Source organism: Rhinopithecus bieti, unplaced genomic scaffold (genome assembly GCF_001698545.2).
Source record: "Rhinopithecus bieti isolate Rb0 unplaced genomic scaffold, ASM169854v2 scaffold_54685, whole genome shotgun sequence".
NCBI lineage: Eukaryota > Metazoa > Chordata > Mammalia > Primates > Cercopithecidae > Rhinopithecus > Rhinopithecus bieti.
Window position 1 is genome coordinate 80,615 of NW_016821510.1, and position 20,443 is coordinate 101,057.

Sequence of the window (20,443 nt, forward strand, 5' to 3'; positions counted from 1 at the left end):
TGATTTAAATTTTACTGTTTTTATTAGAAGAAATCAAGACTTCTTAGTTTATAACAAACTTTAAGTGATCAAATAGTAAAGCAGTACTTACAAGTTTATCAAAAAAATGAAGGACATCTGACATAAGTAGGCTTGAATTTCCATGAAAACAAAACTGAATCTGGTGCTTCTGTGAAATTCCACTTTTCATTCCCTATCCTTGAATATAGTTCTGGTTACAGAACTATAATCTTCAAACTCCATCATCACTCACTCAAGTGTAACAGAAGATCTGAGGTCTTACCTCTGTTAGACAATTTGGTCCTAAAATCCGCTCTTTAGAAATAAAAATGTGTTCTTAAAATGTGTTATTTGCTTTATCTTTCATGTTAGGGAATTTTATTTACACTAAAATCTAAATTGTTTATATCGTGATCATAGTGAAAGGCAGATTCGTTGAAGGTCATCCATAAATAATTATTTGCTTAAGTAATATATTCTAAAATAAAATACACTTAATTTCTAAATCTAAAGTGTTGAGCTTGACTTAAATTTGGCTGTTTACTACTGTACCTGTCCCACAATAGTGATCATTTTTAAATTACTTATTTTCTAATTTATGTATTTAAATATTTCAAAAATGAATCATTTCATGAGCTAGATGAAGATACAGATGATGATGATAATGATGATGGCAGGTGAAAGGGATAATGCTATTTTGATAAACGTGATTTCAGCCTTGTTTCTATGTACCGGAATTCAGGGTAATGAGAGAACACTGTTATTCTTACTCATTGCCTCATAATTCTTCTATGATTCTCAGCATCAGGCCTAGACAAATACCCTCATATGGTGTTTCATCAAGAATAATGTAAAATGAACATATTTTCATGATTTATTTGCTTTTTTTCTTTCACTACATTTTAAAAATTGATAACAAAAATGACCTGCAACAATTAGGATTCTATTTTGAAGATTTGGGGCATTTTTCAATATGAACATGGATACATACTCTGTGCAATAATACATTATATCAACTTTATTTCATCTTTCAATAGCATCATTAGTAAGCCAAATTCTTGCAAATGCTTTTTCCTATTCTTAACCATGGTGACTAAATCTGGATTATTTTACTCTAGCAGTCAAAGTAGCATTAAATATGCACGAACATACTCAAAGATCATGCTAAATAAGTTTCATACCTTAAAAAATTTGCCTGTTTATGATATTTTTCTCTAACGCAGAGCCAAAAAAATTATAGTAACAAAATACTTTACCCAACACACCAGTGTACACAAGAATAGTATTGTGAAGTTAGAATGCTAAATATGAATATAAATATTTCATTGAGAGAAACATTTTTAATATACTTACTATATTTAACATCCATCATATTATAATTTATTGGAAATTCATGAATTTCTGACACTTTCAAATGTGTATTTTAATGAGATAATGCCATACTCAGCTGAAATGATGGCACAGATTTATAATTCTAGGAGTAGGGTCGTGTTATGACTTCCCTTTGTCGTAATCGTTTCCAAATAGGAGTGATGTCAGGCTCACATTTACCTTGTTGTAGGGGCGGCGGCCGTACCGTGTGGGTTTATTAGACAACGATTTTCCAAGCCTTTTCTATTTTTTTCAGAATGTATTTTTTGTACTTCAAAAATTACATATCTTTTTCATTCATTTGCTGTTAATTTCATATACACATTAAGATGCCTTATGACTATTATGCATATTTTTTATGTTTTATTTTAAATTTGTCTAACCTTTTTTCTTCAAGTTTCAAATACTCTTTTGTTATAAGCACAATTAATTATAATGGACGTACTTCTGTTATTGTCATTAGGTGCAAATGACTTTGAAAAAATATATTAGTTACAGCAAGGACTCAAAGAAAATGGTTAGAATATAAAATGCTCTACAAGTTTATGTAGGCATCCATGGGAAAATATAAAGTTATTATTGTTCGTTAGTGAAAAATGATTGGTAGTACATTTCCTCATATCTGAATGTTTTAAGGCAGCCTGATATCACTGGTCAAGCATTCGCCTATAAGGTCCTGACCTTAAGCTTCTATGGTGTACTGGATTCCTGAATGTGCGTATGTTCTCATTCCTTTTAAATTCTGTGACCAATGTCAAACAGGAAAGCATCTCAGTATGCTAATGGATGAAATCAATGCTGCCTTTATGGAAAACATGATAATTTCCAAAACAGCTCAAATTAACTCCTATTCAAACACAATGTCCTTGCTGTAAGATAAAATTTTCCATATAGGTGTTGAAGTGAAAGGTGAATTCTCATCTACTAGACTCCCAATGAAGAGTTTTTAAATTGATCTGCAATTTTTTCCTTGTTTAACCTCTCCATAATTTGTGTTCAGCAATATCAGTTGTTAGAGAAATTTTACAGCCCAATACATAGATGACGAATTGGTTGTATTACCCAGTAAAGGGAGCTTGGACATAACTAGGATCACCACCAAAGTAGATTTAATTTTTCAGTGCCAGTAATATGTAGAGTGAATCCCAACTTTTCCTACCAAAAGCATTCAAGGTTTTCTTGGGAACCTCAGAAAGGCCAATAATTCTTAAAACCTGGCGGCTAGTAATACTTTTGTATAACTTACTGTTAACACGCTCATTAATACAAACACAACCACACACATACACGCATACCCATCCGCTCATGGATAGAAGAAATTATTGTCCTATAATTTCTAAGACAGAAAATTAATTTCAGGGAGATCATCCAAGTAGACGTAGCCCTATTTTCCCATTTGGGCTTTTCAACCCATTTTCAATATTTATCAAACTTGTCTCTCATGCTGAGGCCTTTGAATAAGTTTTTCTCTTGAGTCTAATTTTTAAATATTAATTTTTTAATTAAAATACTCAGCAATTGTGTCACTATTGTAGGCTACTTGAAAACATTTTCCATTGAAAGTCTAGATTTCTTCATATATAAATACTTGGTTTTATATTTCCTTATTTAATTTATTGATTAATTAATGGTTTAAGAGGAATAGATATTAAAATCAGTCTCCAATCTTGGATTTTATTTCTTTTCCATTTTTTAGTATAACTGTTTCTAAGAGAGGATTTAGGAGTCAGACTGCCAAGATAGGAAACCAGATTTTCTGTTTCATATAACTGTGGTCTGAGACTTCATTTCACAACTACTCTCTCCCTCAGTATAATCATCTGTAAAATTCAGAGGATAATAATATTCTCTTTGGGTAGCCTTTATGAGAAGTTAGTATACTATGTATAACTGCTTTCAATTTTAGCTCTATAGTACAGGCAGGAAGAAACAATTATTAATTTTTCATATGATCTTATGTTACTTGATACATAAAAGATACCAGTGAGAACTTCCTTTTTTTTTTTTTTTGGTGGGGGAGCAAGGGAGACAGGGTCCTGCTGTGTCACCCAGGCTGGAATTCAGTGGCTTGATCACAGCTCACTGCAGCCTCAAACTTTTGGATGCAAGTGGTCCTTGCACTTCAGCTTCTGGAGTAGCTGTGTCTACAGGCATGCACCACAACACCCAGCTAATTTTTTTTATTTTTATTTTTTGTAGAGACAGAGTCTCCCTATGTTGCCCAGTCTGGACTTCAACTCCTGTTCTTGAGTGGTCCCATCATCTTGGTCTCCCAAAGCGCTTGGATACAGGCATGAACAACCGCACCTGGTTGAGAACTTCTATTTTTGAGCAGAACACACATGGCTCAGAAAAGCATGATATCCTTCTGCTACAACTAAGATAAGAGAAATAAAAGGCCAAAATTATATTTCCAATTCATCACAGAGTTGTACAAGCAAGGATGACCAGCTGAACTGAAATCCAGCACAGGGAGAGTCTGTATAGATTGCAGTTATATATTCAGTGCAATCCCTATCAAAACCCAGCAGATAGGGGGTTTCTACTTTCTGTGGAAAGTAGAAAACCACTCCTAAAATACATCTGGAAACGTCAAATGGCCAGAATACCAAAGGAAATTATTAAAAAATAACAAATTTGGCAGATTACACTTTCTGATTTCAAAGCTGACTTCAAAGCTGCACTAATCAGGATTCTATGGTACTCGCATTATGGTAGACACAAAGAACAATGAAACACAACTGAGAGTTCAGAAATTAACACCAACATTCATGGTCAATTGATTTCAAAAAAGGGACTATTGCAATTCAATAGGAATTATTCCTTTATCCTCACAAACATTGCTGGGAAAAAAATTAAAGAAGACTACCTCAAAGAATTTAATAAACAATTTCCCTAAGGTCAAGGATAAAGAAAGGATTCTGAAAGCAGGAAAAGAAAAGAAACAAATAATGTACAATGGAGCTCCACTACATTTGGCAGCAGCCTTTTCAGTAGAAAAAGGCCAGGAGAGAGTGGCATACATATTAAAAGTGCTGAAGGAAAAAATGTTTTAGCCTAGAATAGTGTAACTGGAGAAAATATCCTTCAAACATGAAACAAAAAGAGTTTTCCAGACCAACAAAAGCTGAGGGATTTCATCAGCATCAGATCTGTCCTATAAGAAATGTTGAAGGGATTACTTCAGTCAGAAAGAAAAGGACATTAATGAGCAATAAATAATCACTTGAAGCTACAAAACTCACTGGTAATAGTAAGGAGACAAACACAGACTAGTACAACACTGTAAATGTGGTGCATAAAACTTGCTTAAGTAGAAAAACTAAATAATGAACCAATAAAAAAAAAAAAAATAGCAGAGTGGTTGGCCAGATGGCTGAATAGGAAGAGTTGCGGTCTGCAACTCCCAATGAGATATATGCAGAATTTGCGTGATTTCTGCATTTCCAACTGACTTATATGGCTCATCTCGTTGCGACTGGTTAGACAGTGGGCTCAAGGGAAGCAGTGAGGGACAATGCAAAGAGGGACAGTGCATTCCAGCCCAGATACTACGCTTTTCCCATGGTCTTTGTAACTCACAAATCAGATTTGCTCCAGTACCTATGCCACCAGGGCCCTGGGTTTCAAGCACAAAAGTGGGTGATCATTTGGGCAGACACCAACTTAACTGCACAAGTTTTTTTCATACCTCAGTGGTGCCTGGAATGCCAGCGAGACAGAACCATTCACTCCCCTGGAAAGGGGACTGAAGGCAGGAAGCCAAGTGATCTAGCTCAGTAGATTCCATCCCCTTGGAGCCCAGCAAGCTAAGATCCACTGACTTGAAATTCTAACTGCCAGTGCAGCAGTCCGAAGTCAACTTGGGACACTTAAGCTTGGTCAAGGGAGGGACGTCCGCCATCACTGAGGCTTCAGTAGGTAATTTTCCCCTCACAGTGTAAACAATGCCACCAGGAAGTTTGTACTGTGCGGAGCCCACCACAGCTCTGCACAGCCACTGTAGTCAGATTGCCTCTCTAGACTCCTCCTCTCTGGTCAGGGCATCTCTTAAAGAAGGGCAGCAGCTGCCATCAGGGGCTTATAGATAGAACTCCCATCTCCTTGGGAGAGAGCACCTGGGGGACAGGGCAGCTGTGGGCACAGTATCAGCAGACATAAACATTCCTGCCTGCCAGCTCTGAAAAGAACTGCAGATCTCCCAGCACAAAGCTTGACCTCTGCCAAGGGACAGACTGACTCCTCAAGTGGGTCGTTGACCTCTGTTCCTCCTGATTGGAAGACACCTCCCAGCAAGCTTTGACAGACAATTGGAGAGTATTATGTTAAATTGAATAAGTCAGAAATAACTGCAAGGTTTGCACAGAAAGGCAAAGGTAGTGGGGGCTAAAGGGAAGGTGTGGCTGGTTAATGGTTACCAAAAAAAAATAGAAAGAATGAATAAGACCTACTATTTGATAGCACAGCAGGGTGACTATAGTCAATGATAACTTACTTGTACATTTTAAAATAAGTAAAAGAGTATAACTGGATTGTAACAAAAGAGGGTAAATGTTTGAGAGGATGGCTACCCTATTCTTCATTATGTGATTATTACACTTTATGGTGCCTGTATCAACACATACCATGTACCCAATAAATATGCACACCTACTATGTATCCACAAAACTTAAAAATACATTTTAATAAAAGAAACACCTAAACTTCCTGTATCGGTTTACTGATAAGGTAAACTAATATGCCCACATAATGTTAAAATACCAAAAAATATAAAATAATGTTTTCAAATAAACTGAATACAAATTATGAAAAATTCCACATATTGACAGCAATTATTTTCTCTAGCCTATCAGCATAAATTCAACTTTCAAGATTCCTAGTTCAATTTAAGACCTTAGACTAATATTAAATTCAGTGACTTCGTGAAAATCTCTGGATAATTTCTAGGTAAGATGGAATACTGAAATGTGGTCACCAATCACAGGTTATATAAATAAATAAGTAAATATATGTAACTTTTATTCTTATTTTACATTTATGGAGTGGCTGTTTGGATTACATTAACAAACATGGGAGTTTTGTAGGCTAATTCGAGCAAGTGTAAAAAGGATGTATATGACCTTAGAAATTTGTAATATATGTGCTTGAGAATTTTGCACATCTGCCAAAACAGTTATTTTTAAGAGTCCTCAATTACATAACTTCCTGTTTTCTCTATGAAAGAGAATTACTTTGATTAATGTAATGAATACAAGTAGGAGTTAGAACCATGCTAGAAACAAGAAAGGACAAGAAATATGACTGTTATGTAAGGCGACAGAATGTGGTTTGGGTTTTCAAGAAAAGAGTATCTTCGCCTAAATGTTTTTTGTTGTTATCTCTGTCTTCACTGTGCTTCATGATAACTGAAATCTCAATTTAATTATTTTAACTGGGCTACATGAAGTCTGCCCTATATATGCATGGTATAGGGACCATTCAAAATTTGAATAGTTTATATTCAGAAGTTGGGTCTCCCCTTTTCTGGCCTTCTCCTTTCCCAGATTCTCTCCTGTCCTCCTGCTGCTCATGTTATCCCAAACTCAGTCCTCTGTTTCTTCAACCCAGTAAGTCTACAGTTTTTCTATTGACATTTTAGTCCCCTGCATGGTGCACACTAGGGCCAGCTATAAAATCAGGAAACTCGCTCCTTGATATTCCCTTCTTTCAAGTGCTGACCGTTCTCCAGTATCTGCCTATTTTGTTCATACTCCATTGCCTTCAGATGACTGTTTATTTTTTCTTAATATTTTTATCCAGAATTCATAGAAAGCATCTGTGGGAGGCTCGGTTCCATGTGTTATTTGATCATTAGTGTAAGCAAAAAATGTTGTGTATATATTTTTAATGCTTATCATGTTTTCCTCTTTCTTTGGCCAACTATTTCATTTAGAATAGGTTGACAGTCATTAGTTTTACAGGTTAGTCTACAGATTCTGACTTATGGAGAAAATCTCAGGATGGAATTGGGGCAAATGTTGGCATCATCCAGACATTATACATTTTTATCAGGATGAAACTGAAAAAGGGAGCACATTTCTGAATCATCAAGATTGGTGGCTTGAAAACATGTCCAAGTGCTTCAACACACCTCATATGAATAGACATAGTCTATTCTCCTATCCTTCAAACCGGGGCTTTATGATGTGTTTAAGTAAATTTTACGTAACAGAACTGACACAGAAGAACTTCCAAGGTTTAAAAAGCTGGTGCCTTCTTGTCACATGTGCCCTTGGGGCCTTGAGCTAAATGCTGGAGAAACTATGTAGAGAAACAAAATAAAAATAGAAAGAGATGCCTGAGGATCCTCAGCTCACTGCCACCCCCACAATATAACATATCATTAATACCATTCCTGTCATCAATATATAGACTAGACAGATAATTTTTAATATTTGCAGAACTTTTCATTCAATTATGATCCATAGTTCTATACCCTCTTTACATTGAGCTTCTTTATAGAGAGGGAATATTTGAATTAAAAAAAAAAATATTAGGAACGGGAGACAAAGCAGAATATTGGAAATTCAGGGGCTCAGAGTTGGCTAAGCAAAATAAAAGGAAATAATTGACATCAGATGTCAATTAAAAAAAAAAGGTTTTCTTTAATTCAAAAAGTGTAAGAAATGACTTTTCTAACTACACATAAAAAAATTGTAACAGTATTGAAATGATCATGATCATGTGTCTTCATTCCTATTATAGAAATGACTTTTTTCTAAGCTATTCACATACTGGTATAAAATCCAGTGTTCTTTAGTACTGTTTTTTGTATACATATACAAAATTTACTCTACACATGTTTGTCACACATATTTTAGTGGTGTGTATCATTAGTTATCAATAATTTTATTTGCTTTATACTAAACATAAAATACAAATTCATAATGAAATAAATCCTACCCCAAAGATTCATACTCATCATTGATTTAGAATTCAATGTTTTTACCATCCAAAAAATTAGAGGCTTACGCAGTGATATTTAAGTACATATATGTGGTACAAATTACAATGGAAAACAACAATGATTTCCTGTTAAAAGCTGTGAGGTCTTAATTACAAATAGAGATAATGAATTTTTCACATGAAATACCATACAATGAACTATCATAAAATATACCTACTATATATGTGAAATACTTTAGGCTTCATAATTTATGGTCAATGTTGTTGTTCATACACATGAAAACACACACACACACACACATATGTACATATATATGTAACTTTTCTGGGTATCTGTTTTGAGGTTATGTAAATATATACATACACTAAGGAAAAATGAATGGAAATATAAAATGTTCGAGACACCGTCAGTTTCTTTTCTTCTAGAAGACACACAATGCTCCCCTTGTGAATCTATGGAGTTCAGGGTTTCTGTTATTTCACTCAGCATGTCACCTGCCATAAAACTGAAAGAAAGGTCTGTTTTAGCTTCTTACTTCCCATAATCAGGAAGAATGAGTGGAAGGAATGATACATGATTGCCAAGAGTTTGGCAAAGCAGGAATACAAGTTTGCTCTGCTGTATCCTTGGATTCCAAGTTGATGTGATTAGACACAGAAAGTAAATGGCAAATAACATGAGGAAGGAAGTCACAGTTTGCAAAGCTTTTATGTGGACCTTGGTGCTGAGATCTTGAGATCCTTTGCCATGGACCTGCATCTTCTTGAGATGTTTACGTGGAAAACAGATTAACAGCAGAAAAGATATTAGTGTTAGAGTAAAGGGTGTGAAGTTTGCTAGTGTGGTGGTTACAGTACGTAGTTTGAAGGTGTATTGCATTCCTCAATTGATCTTCCAAGACAAATTTCCTTTATATTCTTATTCTTCACACACCCTCATCCTGGTTACCAGAGCAAGATTGCAATAAAAATTTTACCAAGGGGCCCAACAGTATCATTTATATCAATCAAACCAACTTTCTTTTTTTTTTTTTTTTTTTTTTTTTTTTCTGAGACGGAGTCTTGCTCTGCCACCCAGGCTGGAGTGCAGTGGCCGGATCTCAGCTCACTGCAAGCTCCGCCTTCCGGGTTTACTGCCATTCTCCTGCCTCAGCCTCCGGAGTAGCTGGGACTACAGGCGCCCGCCTCGTCGCCCGGCTAGTTTTTTGTATTTTAAGTAGAGACAGGGTTTCACCGTATTAGCCAGGATGGTCTCGATCTCCTGACCTCGTGATCCGCCCGTCTCGGCCTCCCAAAGTGCTGGGATTACAGGCTTGAGCCACCGCGCCCGGCCCAAACCAACATTCTTAATCCTCTTTTTAGGTGGAGAAAAAGAAGGTTGGAGAAATTGGCAATCTTGAGCCAATAAAATATGCTGAGGCTAGTAGCAACCAGATGCTGAAATGGTTGATTATTGCTGAGACATTAGAAGCAACAATTCTTACTTCTGAACTATATAAAGCCAAATTAAACACAATTGCATACTGACATAATGATATGCCTCAGAGTAAACCAATTCTGGAGACCACTATAGCAGTGAGAATTTGGTCAGCTGAGGAGATCTTTCCTGTCTTAACTCATTCATTGACATTTACGAGAGTTATGAAGCTATTGGCAACATTTCCAAGAACACATGCAAATACTACCAGAATTGATAAAATAATAAGCAGAAAACACACCATGTTTGAACAACCAAAAAGAAAGGAAAAATGCAGGCTTAATAACACTAGTTGTGATTCCCTTAATATCCAGACCTTAACTTCAATAAACACTTGATTTCTAAATGTGCAATAACATTGTCTGCCTTTAAATTCTGTGACTAACATCAACAGGAAAGCACCAGCATATGCTAATGGATGAGGCCAAAGCTATCTTTATAGAAATATAAATATTGTTATTCTCAAAACAGCTCAAATTCACTCCTCCTCATACACTGCCTGTCTTGCTATATGCTGAAATATTTTACATTTATACTGAGGCTGAAGTGAAAGTGAATTCCCATGTGTTAGTACGCAAATAAAGATATATTCTTTTTCTCTGTTTTGCAATTATTTTCCTTGTTTAACCTCTCCATAATTTGGGTCCAGAATCTTCAGTTTTTACATAGGGAAATTTTAAAACCCAGTAAATGTATCATGCAGGAAATGTCTAAATTGTTTAAGGAGCTTGGTCATAACTAGGATAATACCAGTATGGTTTTTTTTAATACCAAATGTAAATACCAGAATCTAAACCTTATATCAAAATCATCCAAGATTATCTTGGAAAGTTCTGGGAGACAAATACACCTTAAAATCTGGTTTCTGATAACCAATAAATTCATATGACATCATTGTTAATAAGCTCCTAAATACATAGACACACATGCACTGACACCCTTAGGGGATGCAAGAAATTATTTTCTTGTAATTCCTGAATTGGAAAATGAGTTTCCAGGAGGTCATCCAGGTGGAATTAGTCGTATTCCACTCAGGGTTGTAGGACAATGAATAATATTTATCAAACATGTTTCTCATGCTTCAGCCTGCCGAGAACACCTCAGTCGTGGAGACCCGAATCCAGTGGGCCTAGAGGAATTAAAGACAGACACATAGAAATACAGCATGCAGAGTTGGAAATCAGGGGTCCCACAGCCTCCAGAGCTGAGAGCCCTGAACAGATCTGCCCACATATTTATTCACAGCAAGCCAGTGATAAGCATTGTTTCTATATATTATAGATTAACTGAAAGCATTCCTTAGGGGAAACAAAGGGATGGGCTGAAACAAAGGAATGGGTTTGGCTAGTTATCTGCAGCATGTCGTTTAGGTGCAGATCACTCATGCTATTGTTTATGGTTCAGGAATGCCTTTAAGTAGTTTTCTGCCCTGTGTGGATCAGGTGTTTCTTGCCCTCATTCCAGTATATCCGCAACCTTCAGCATGGACATCATGGTCATCACGAACATGTCACAGTGCTGTAGAGATTTTGTTTATGGCCAGTTTTGGGGCCAATTTATGGCTAGATTTGGGGGCCTGTTCGCAACATGTCCCCCATCTTTTTTTTTTGTTTTTCAAAGTGATAAAAGCAAAAGCAACCTTATTATGGTGAGCTACTTCTCACAGGAGTCAGATCCTCATCTGCAGACTACGTAAAGACAAACAACACAGATTAAAAGCACTATCATCATTGAAATCACAGAGCTTTGAAGTGTTTTCATCCATTTTAATGGGTTACTAGCTGCTAATCTGTCTGCAGCTCCTTCAAGCACTCCAGTTCCTGGCATTAAGGTTAGGTGTGCCTGGGATGCTTTAAATATTTGTTCTTTTAATTTTGCAATTTTCAAAGACAAGTTTGTAGAGTGTCCTTCTACATGCCTTTTTATTCTTTCCCAAATTTTGATCTTATTAAGAGCCATTAATAGTTTCCATAAATTCTTATGTTTAATTCCTCCAGTGGGCCATATCACTGGAGGTTGAGGTGCCACTATACCACCATGTTTCCAGATAACAGGAACTCTTGCCATATTTCTTATCATTTCTACCATCTGACCATTTTGTTCATATCAGTTGAACATAGTGTGGCTGTGGCACACAGACTGAGAGGTGCAATTCAAGCTAAACATCCCCTTAGGGGACCAATCAATAATGATTCCGTAGGAATCGCTGTGCAGCACCTCTGCCTGTTCTGCAATGCAATCTTCCTAAACAAATATGTTCATTTTTTTCTGGCCAGGTCCAATTCTGTTTACAAATTGGTTTTTGAGAGAGGTATACCTAAATTATAGGAGCAGATTTATTATGGTAAATACTGAGGTCAGAAAGCATGTGTAAGGGTGTCATAGAGTGATTACATCCAGGTGTTATTGCCATCCAAGATTGATAAATATGCCCAATAAGTATAATTGTTCTCTGTGTCAGCCTTGTTGAAGGAATACTCATGGCAGTGGTGATCACCACTATCATAGTTACCATTAAATTACTCATTGCAACTGGTTGTCCCTCTTTCCTCAGGTTTTCTTCCACCAACTGTGACAGCTTCTTGATCTGTCCCCAGGCAGGTGGCTGTGTTCAACGTGTGTTGCTTGTGACAGTCGGGGTCTTCCTCAGCATCAGTCTTGATATGGCTGTAACTGAGGGGTCTTTGGGATCTTCCCAGAAACTCTTTCTTGGCATCTGGCTCATAAGGTTTCAGGTGTCTTGATGGTATCCAAATTGGCTGTGAATTCGGTCCTGGAGAAACACAAGCATAACCTCTACGCCAAATTATTATTTTACCTATTTCTCAACTTTTGTTATCAGATCTCTCCACCAAACCTGTTGTTCTGCTTCTATTTTTGCAGCTGGTTTCTGTAGATGTTGTTCAGCTGCTGATAACATCTGGCCTTTAGGCAGGCTAAAAGAATTTGAAGTTAATAATGCTAGATTCCGTTGCATCTGAGGTGTCCTATAGTTCCTATTATCCCCACCCCTCTGCTTTTGCAACCGCTGTTTCAGGGAGAGATTCATGCTTTCCACTATGGCTTGTCCTTGAGAACTATATGGGATACCGGTAATGTGTTTAATATTCTATACAGAGAAAAGTGTAGCTAGAGCTTGGCTAGTATAGCCTGACATTATCTGTTTTAATCAAAGCTACAATGACCATCACTGCAAAACACTGCAAAAGTTGATGTTTAATACAGGCAGAAGACTCTCCTGATTGGCATGTAGCCCAGATAAAGTGAGAAAAGGTGTCCACACATACATGTACATAAGTTAGTCTCACAAATGAGGGAACATATGTGACATCCATTTGCCAAAGAGAATTAGGTCCCAATCCTCAAGGATTAATTCATCCTGTAAAAGATGAGGAGTGCACCATTTGGCAAGTTGGGCATCACTGGATAATACCTTTAGCTTCTTTCCAGGTAATGCTGTATATGCGTTTGAGACCAGAGACATTAACATGGGTTCAATTGTGAAAGTGTCTAGCACTAAATATTGCAGTAGCAACTAGATGATCAGCCATTTGATTCCCTGAAGTCAAAGGTCCTGGAAGAGGTGTATGAGCCCTAACGTGAATGATGTAAAAGGGTGCATTCTATTCCTAGCTGCTGTTTGCAATTGGGTAAATAAAGTCATCAGTTGTTCATCTGTATGAAATCATAACTGAGCATTTTCAATTAACTGTGTGAAATGAACCAAGTATGAAGAATCAGAAATCACATTAATAGGCATATCAAAAGCAGTCAATACCTCAATTACAGCTACAAATTCTGTTTTTTTGAGTTGAAGTATAGGGCGTCTGAAAAACTTTACCTTTGGAGCCAGAATAAGAAGCTTTACCATTACTAACCCGTCTGTGAAAACATTCTCAGCACCTTCAATTGGTTTAAATTTAGTTATTCTAGGGAGGATCCAATTAGTTAATTTCAAAAATTGTAACAGTTTCGTTTTAGGAAAATGATTATCAAGAATGCTCACAAAGTCAGCTAAATGGGTTTGCCAAGTAAGACTATTTATAAAAGCTTGTTGTATTTGTGCCTTTGTGAGAGAGACAATAATTTTTCCAGGATCGTATACAAGTAATAACAATCTGAGTTTTCCCATTACCTATCATAGTAGCAATTTGATCCAAATAAGGAGTTAGAGTCCATGAATTAGTATGTGGCAGAAAAAGCCATTCTACTAAGTCCTGTTCTTGGACAGTAACACCAGTAGGTGAATGCTGAGTTGGAAAAATTAGCAGATCTAGAGTCTTCTCTGGATCTGTTCTATTTATTTGAGCTTCGTGGACTTGTTTTTCAATCAACTGTAACTCTGCCTCAGCCTCCTTTGTTAATTGTCAAGGGCTAGTGAGACTAGGATCTCCTCTAAGGATAGAAAGTAGATTACTCATGGCATAGATAGTAATGCCTAGAGCAGGTCATATCCAATTAATGTTCCCTAGTAATTTTTGAAAGTCATTTAATGCTTTCAATTGATCCCTATGTATGGTTACTTTCCGAGGCACTATTGTAGTTTCTCGTTTACTAAGGTCCCCAAATAGGAGTGAGGAGTAGTAGTCTGAATTTTGTCAGGAGTTATAATTAAACCAGCATGAGACATTGAATTTTGCAAGTGATCATAACATTGGAGTCATATTTCTTGAGTGGGGGCAGCACAAAGTTTATCTTCCAAATAATGATTAATGTAACAGTATGAAAATTTTTTACGAGTAGGTTCAATTGCTTCCCCTACATACATCTGGCAAATAGTTGGACTGTTAAATATGTCTTATGGCAACACTTTCCAGTGAAAATGCTTAGCAGGCTGCAGGTTGTTTAGTGCAGGAATTGTAAATGCAAACTCTTCACAGTCTTGCTCAGCTAAGGGATAGCAAAGAAACAGTCTTTTAAATCTATGACTATTACAGGTCACAGCAGAAGAAGTCAATCCTGACTGTATAGGTTTTATAACTGAATTAATGACTCTTAAGTCAGTTAACATTCTCCATTCACCTGATTTTTTCTTAATTATGAAAACTGGAGAACTCCAAGGGGAAATTGTTGGAGCTATGTTTTGTTTTTTTGTTGGTTTTCTAATTGTTCAGCAAAGAGGTCCTCTGAAACCTCCAGTTTCTCTTTACTTAACGGCCATTGTTGTATCCAAATTAGCTTATCTGCTAACCATTTTAAAGGTATAGGTTCTGGAGACTTAACAATGACCACCATCAAAGATGATACCCAAAACCTTGGTGGGAACTTTGTCTTCCCACTTGAAGAGGTTCCTTCAAACCTTGCAAATTTTTCCTAGTCCCATACCAGGGACATACACTATTTCATGCATCATATGTTGACTTTGAGGGCTGTATAATTGCTCTGGAATTAGAACTTGTGCTCCCCTTTGTTGTAATAAATCTCTCCCTCATAAATTTACAGGTACAGAAGTTATAATTGGTTGATTAGTTCCAGGTTGTCCTTTGGGCCCTTCACAATGCAAAATATAAATACTTTGATATATTTCAGGGGCTTTACCAACTCCAACTTTGTTAAATTGAGTGGGTTGAATTGGCCATGTGGATGGCCAATGCTTTAGAGAAATGATTGAAATGTCCTCTCCTGTATCTACCAAACCTTTAAATTTCTTTCCCTGAATATTTACTTCAAAGGTAGGACATTATCAGTAATTCAGTTCACCCAATAAGCTGCTTTGCCTATTTGTGCTTCCAAATCCTCCTCTTCATTTAATTTCACTTTTCCCCATTTCCACATATGGCACAATCAGGAGCTGTGCTATACACTCTCCTGGCTCTGTTTCCCAGGGAACAGAAGTAGATACAACAATTTGAATTTCCCCATTGTAATCTGAATCAATGACTTCTGTATGTATTTGTACTCCTTTTAAATTTAAACTAGACCTTCCTAGAAGTAATCCTATCATCCCCACTGGCAAAGGTCCACAGACTCCTGTTGGGGCCTTTTGCAGGGGTCCCCCAGGCAGAAGACTCACAGCTTTTGTGCAGCATAAATCTACTGTGGCACTACCAGCTGAAGTGGGGGACAGTCATTGTACAGGGGTGAGGGAATGGCCTGAGCCAGAAATTCCCCAGTTTGGAATGAGGCCCAGGACAGACTCCTCATGGCATTTCCTGAAATTGGGTTTCCATCTTTATCAAATTTAGAATGACACTGATTAGCCCAATGTTTTCCTTTTTTGCATTTTGGACATATTTCAGGCTCAGCAGTTTTCATTTTCCCCTGTCTAGTGGCCTGACTAGCTGATTTTTTCTACATTCTTTTCTAGTATGACCATGCTTCTCACAGTTAAAACAAGCTCCAGGAAACAGAATATTTCCTTTATCCACTCTCAGTCCTGCCATTGCCTGGGCTAGCAGAATAGCCTTATGCAGATTACCTCCGATTCCGTCACAGACCTTGATATAATCAACTAAATGTGGTTTCCCTAAAGGCTTAAATATAGCTATAATATTTCCCTGTTGATCAGGTGGGTGTATTCTAACAGGGAATGGCCAAGCTTCTAAATCACCCTCTCATCTAGCTTGCTGAATTTCTGCCTGAATAGAACTGAGAGCAGTTGCTCAAGGCGCTTCTCAAACAGTCACTGGGGCAACTACTTTTCACCCAGTGTCCTCCAGAAAAGAAAGATCTGGAGAGTCAGGCCACTCTTTTCCTTCAAAATAAGGAGGGGGTAGGGATGAACCTCTTCCTCCTTTGCTGCTTCAGCTTTAGTTTGCAAACAAACCTGCTCTGTCATTTCTTCTGTTACTTCATTATACTCTCCTTCCCCCTTATTATTAGTGTGAAAATATGCTTCCAAGCTCCCCTTCTTACTCACCATGGGGATTGCTTAAGAGTACTTGAGTGTACTCCAGCTTAGTTCCATGTTCTCCAACCATCACTCCGGTGACCCTTTGACGTGCGTTTGATCCCAATGTATGGGTGCCACTTGCTGAGACCAGCTCAGTCGTGGAGACCCCAACCCAGCAGTGCTAGAGGAATTAAAGACACACACACAGAAATATAGCATGTGGAGTGGGAAATCGGGGGTCTCACAGCCTTCAGAGTTGAGCGTCATAGACAGCAAGTCAGTGATAAACATTGTTTCTATAGATTATAGATTAACAGAAATTATTCCTTAGGGGAAACAAAGGGATGGGCTGAAACAAAGGAATTAATCTAGCTAGTTATCTACAGCAGGAACATGTCCTTAAGGCACAGATAACTCATGCTATTGTTTGTGGTTCAGGAATGCCTTTAAGGGGTTTTTTGCCCTGGGTGGGCCAGTTGTTTCTTGCCCTCATTCCCTAAACCCACAAACTTCAGCATTGGCATCATGGCTGTCATGAACATGTCACAGTGCTGCATAGATTTTGCTTATGGCCAGTTTTGGGGCCAGTTTACAGCCAGATTCAGGAGCCTGTACCCAACATAGGCCTTTGGTAAATTTACTCTCAACTCTAAATAATTAAATTAATTAAATTAATTATTTAATTAAAATATTCAGCAATTTTGCAAATATTTCTAAGTACCCTACACTTTGTCATATAATCTTGCAGTATCCTCCCATCACAGGCTGGTTGACTACCTGCAACTTGGACTCTAAATTCACTCATGTAATTTGTTCCAGGGAACAGGAAATTAGCAGACTTTATGCAGAGATTTAAGATGGCTTCCATATTGGAGCTTCTTGCTCTTCTCCATTCACCATGAGGACATCATCTGGCTACTACACTATTCCCAGAAGAAGAATGTGAAACTAGTGGAGTCAGAATGCAACTGCCTTATCTAACCTAAATCAGCCAAAATAGCTTCGAAATGCAGTACATGGCCCATCTCCAATCTCCACAGCCATCCACCAAACCTAGCTTACAAAAATGAAATCCAAAGACATATGAGACATAAATATCTAAGGCAGTTTTGGAGGATTTTCTCTTGCAGAAAAACAAAAGTGATATAAGTATTCTGCCAAGACGAGACTGGGAAACATGTCCACCCTCATTGTGTCAGGAATTCAGGATCCAAGGGTGGAATAATAGATGGAGAATGTCAAAGTTTTTTCATATGAAGTAGATAATTAATGCTAGAAGAAACATCTGCTGAAAACTCTGGGGTTGGCAGGAAGCATCATGTCAAATTTTCAATAGTTACAATTAAAATAAAAAAGTTTCTAATTAAAATCTTTTACAGTTGTACATGAATGTATACAAATAGTGGATTTTTCCCTTCAGTATATAATGAGCAGAGTCATAATAATTTTCATGGAGCATGTCTTCTAATTACTAATTTTTACATTATAACTAGACCTGCACACTTAGAAATGGGCCAAAACATAAATGGAAAACGTAGCAATGTGTCATAAACACTCATGTAACTATTATGTAGGGCAAGACATGGAACATTGTTAAGAGCCTAGGTTTACCTCAATGCCACTTTCCAATTCCCTACACCTTTCTTCACACCTCCTATGATAAGCAACATCCATAATTTATGATGATCTTTTTAAAGTTTTCTTTACTAGTTTACCAACTAGGTATGCAACCCTAAACTCAATAGCTTGGTTTGGCCTGCTTTGAACTGTGTATAGGTGCAATCCTACATGTTCTTATTCATGGCATCCTGGGCTCAAGATTATGTAACTGAAATTTAATAACATAGATGCATGTACACGTGATTAATTTTTTTCACTTCTGTAGATTTTTCCATTTTATGATTTTAATATAATTATCCATCCTTATTTGATGTAAATATGGGCAGCTTATTTTTTGAACTATTAGAATAATGCTACAATGAGCATTCTTTCACATATCATTTGCTACAATTCCTTTGCATATATATAGCTGGGTGTAGAATTATAGGGTCCTTGATTATGATGTTTAAATTCTCCTCACAGACAAAGAAAAGCCCAAACCACAGTATGACTAAATTTATTCCTGTCACCTTTATCTCCAGTCTCTTTATTGCTACTTGCATATATCTTATAAATTCTACATTTAATCCAACAAGACAAAATTGTTTTAGTCAGTCAACATTTATCTAGAATTACACACTTATTTTCATTGTCATTAATTTTTATTGCTCCTTGCATGTTGAACTTTGTATTTTCAGTATTTTTTATTTTATCTGAAAAATGTCATATTCAATTTCTGTTTATGAAGGTTTACCACTCTTTGGAAACACACTGAAGACATGATTCCACTGAATTCCTGCTGCCATATTTTCTGTCAAAATCAGGTGGTATCTAGAATGCAGTTCTTTTCAACATACTCTATCTTCTACCTCTAGCTACTTTTCAGATTTTCTATTGGTCTTTAGTGTCCTGTATTATTTGATGTTAATTTGGTTTTAGTTATCATGCCTGAAGTTGGAGATTACAAAAAATATATGGAGGGATACATTTTATCACTTTTGGAAAAATCCTTGCAACATTTCTCTTGCACAATTTTCTCTCCTCTAATCTGACAGAACTCCAGCAGTACATTAGGTGTTCTGATGGTAGCATCAATGTGTTACCCTCTGGCCTTGTATTTTCCATCTCTTTCTCTCTATGTTTCATTCTGTGTAGCTATCTTCCAATTCACTAATTCTCTCTTCTACTGCATCTAACTGGTTAACTCTGTCTATTGGATTCTCAATATTGATAATTCATGTTTTCAGTCTTATTGCTTTTGTGTTCAGAATAATCTTTTATTCTCCTTCCATAAATCATTTTCCATGGGGAAACTGAAAAAACTACTCTTACCATCATGTTCTTTTTAAAGTGTTTTTGGATTTTTGGATTTTTTGTTTTCTGTTTCAGTATGTTAGAAACGAAAATGGTAACAATTTTATTCTTTTCCCAACACTTTGGTCAGAGACTAGAATGAAAGCTTTGTGTTAGAATTTACCTTCAATTTGAAAGAAACTGGAAATGAAGTTGATGTGAGTAGCTTTCTGGAGACAGTAGCTTATCTTTTGCTGGGTCCTCACCATAAACTGTGCTCACAGGGGAACTCAATGAGCAGCACTGAATCTCAGAACATCATTGCAATAGATAAAATATAGTTCATCAGCAACAGCTACATCATTGTATTCCATGAATTAATTTTCACTTTGTTTATGTTGTAGAAACAGTTGCCTGTGCCTTTGAATTCCATCATTATCTAAATGACATAGAGAAGATATGAGGGAGGGCTTACTTCTATTTGATTTATTTAGGCCTAAAATCCTCTCTTTAGAAATAAGAGCTTGATCATGAAATGGTTTATTTATTTTTCTTATGAAGTGATTTTATTTATACTAAAATCAAAATCTTTTTTTATAGTATTCCTTGGATTAGTTTAATATCATCTATAATTGTTTTCTTAAGCAAAGTATTTTAAACTGCACTATACCTAACTTTCTAAATCTAAAGTATTCAGCTTGACTTGAACTTTGCTGTTTACTAATATAACTTTCCCATAATGACATCTCTTAGAAATTATATAGACGTTATCCAAATTATGTATGTAAATATTTCAGAAATAAATCATTTACTAAGATACATGTCAATGTAGATGATGTAATAATGATGATGATGTCAGCTAAAAGGGAGAATGTTATTTAATAAATGTGATTTGGGTCTTCTTTTCAAAGTACTAGAGATAAGGG

At 36.6% G+C, this 20,443-nt stretch overlaps 1 protein-coding gene and 1 pseudogene across 1 annotated transcript in view; both read right to left on the bottom strand.

The window, feature by feature from the left end:
- Positions 1 to 8,262: 8,262 nt before the first annotated feature.
- LOC108520855 (taste receptor type 2 member 19-like) lies at positions 8,263 to 9,280 on the bottom strand (annotated as a pseudogene).
- Positions 9,281 to 11,740: 2,460 nt separating this feature from the next.
- The window catches only part of LOC108520853 (endogenous retrovirus group K member 19 Pol protein-like), a 15,754-nt gene continuing 7,051 nt past the window's right edge, over positions 11,741 to 20,443 (bottom strand). Inside the window, exons 2-3 of the mRNA XM_017860396.1 lie at positions 16,653 to 16,806; positions 11,741 to 12,566 (exon numbers count right to left, since the gene is read on the bottom strand). Of these exons, the coding sequence (XP_017715885.1) occupies positions 12,313 to 12,566; positions 16,653 to 16,713 (315 nt within the window). The 5' untranslated portion in view covers positions 16,714 to 16,806 and the 3' untranslated portion in view covers positions 11,741 to 12,312. The remainder of the gene's footprint in view (positions 12,567 to 16,652; positions 16,807 to 20,443) is intronic.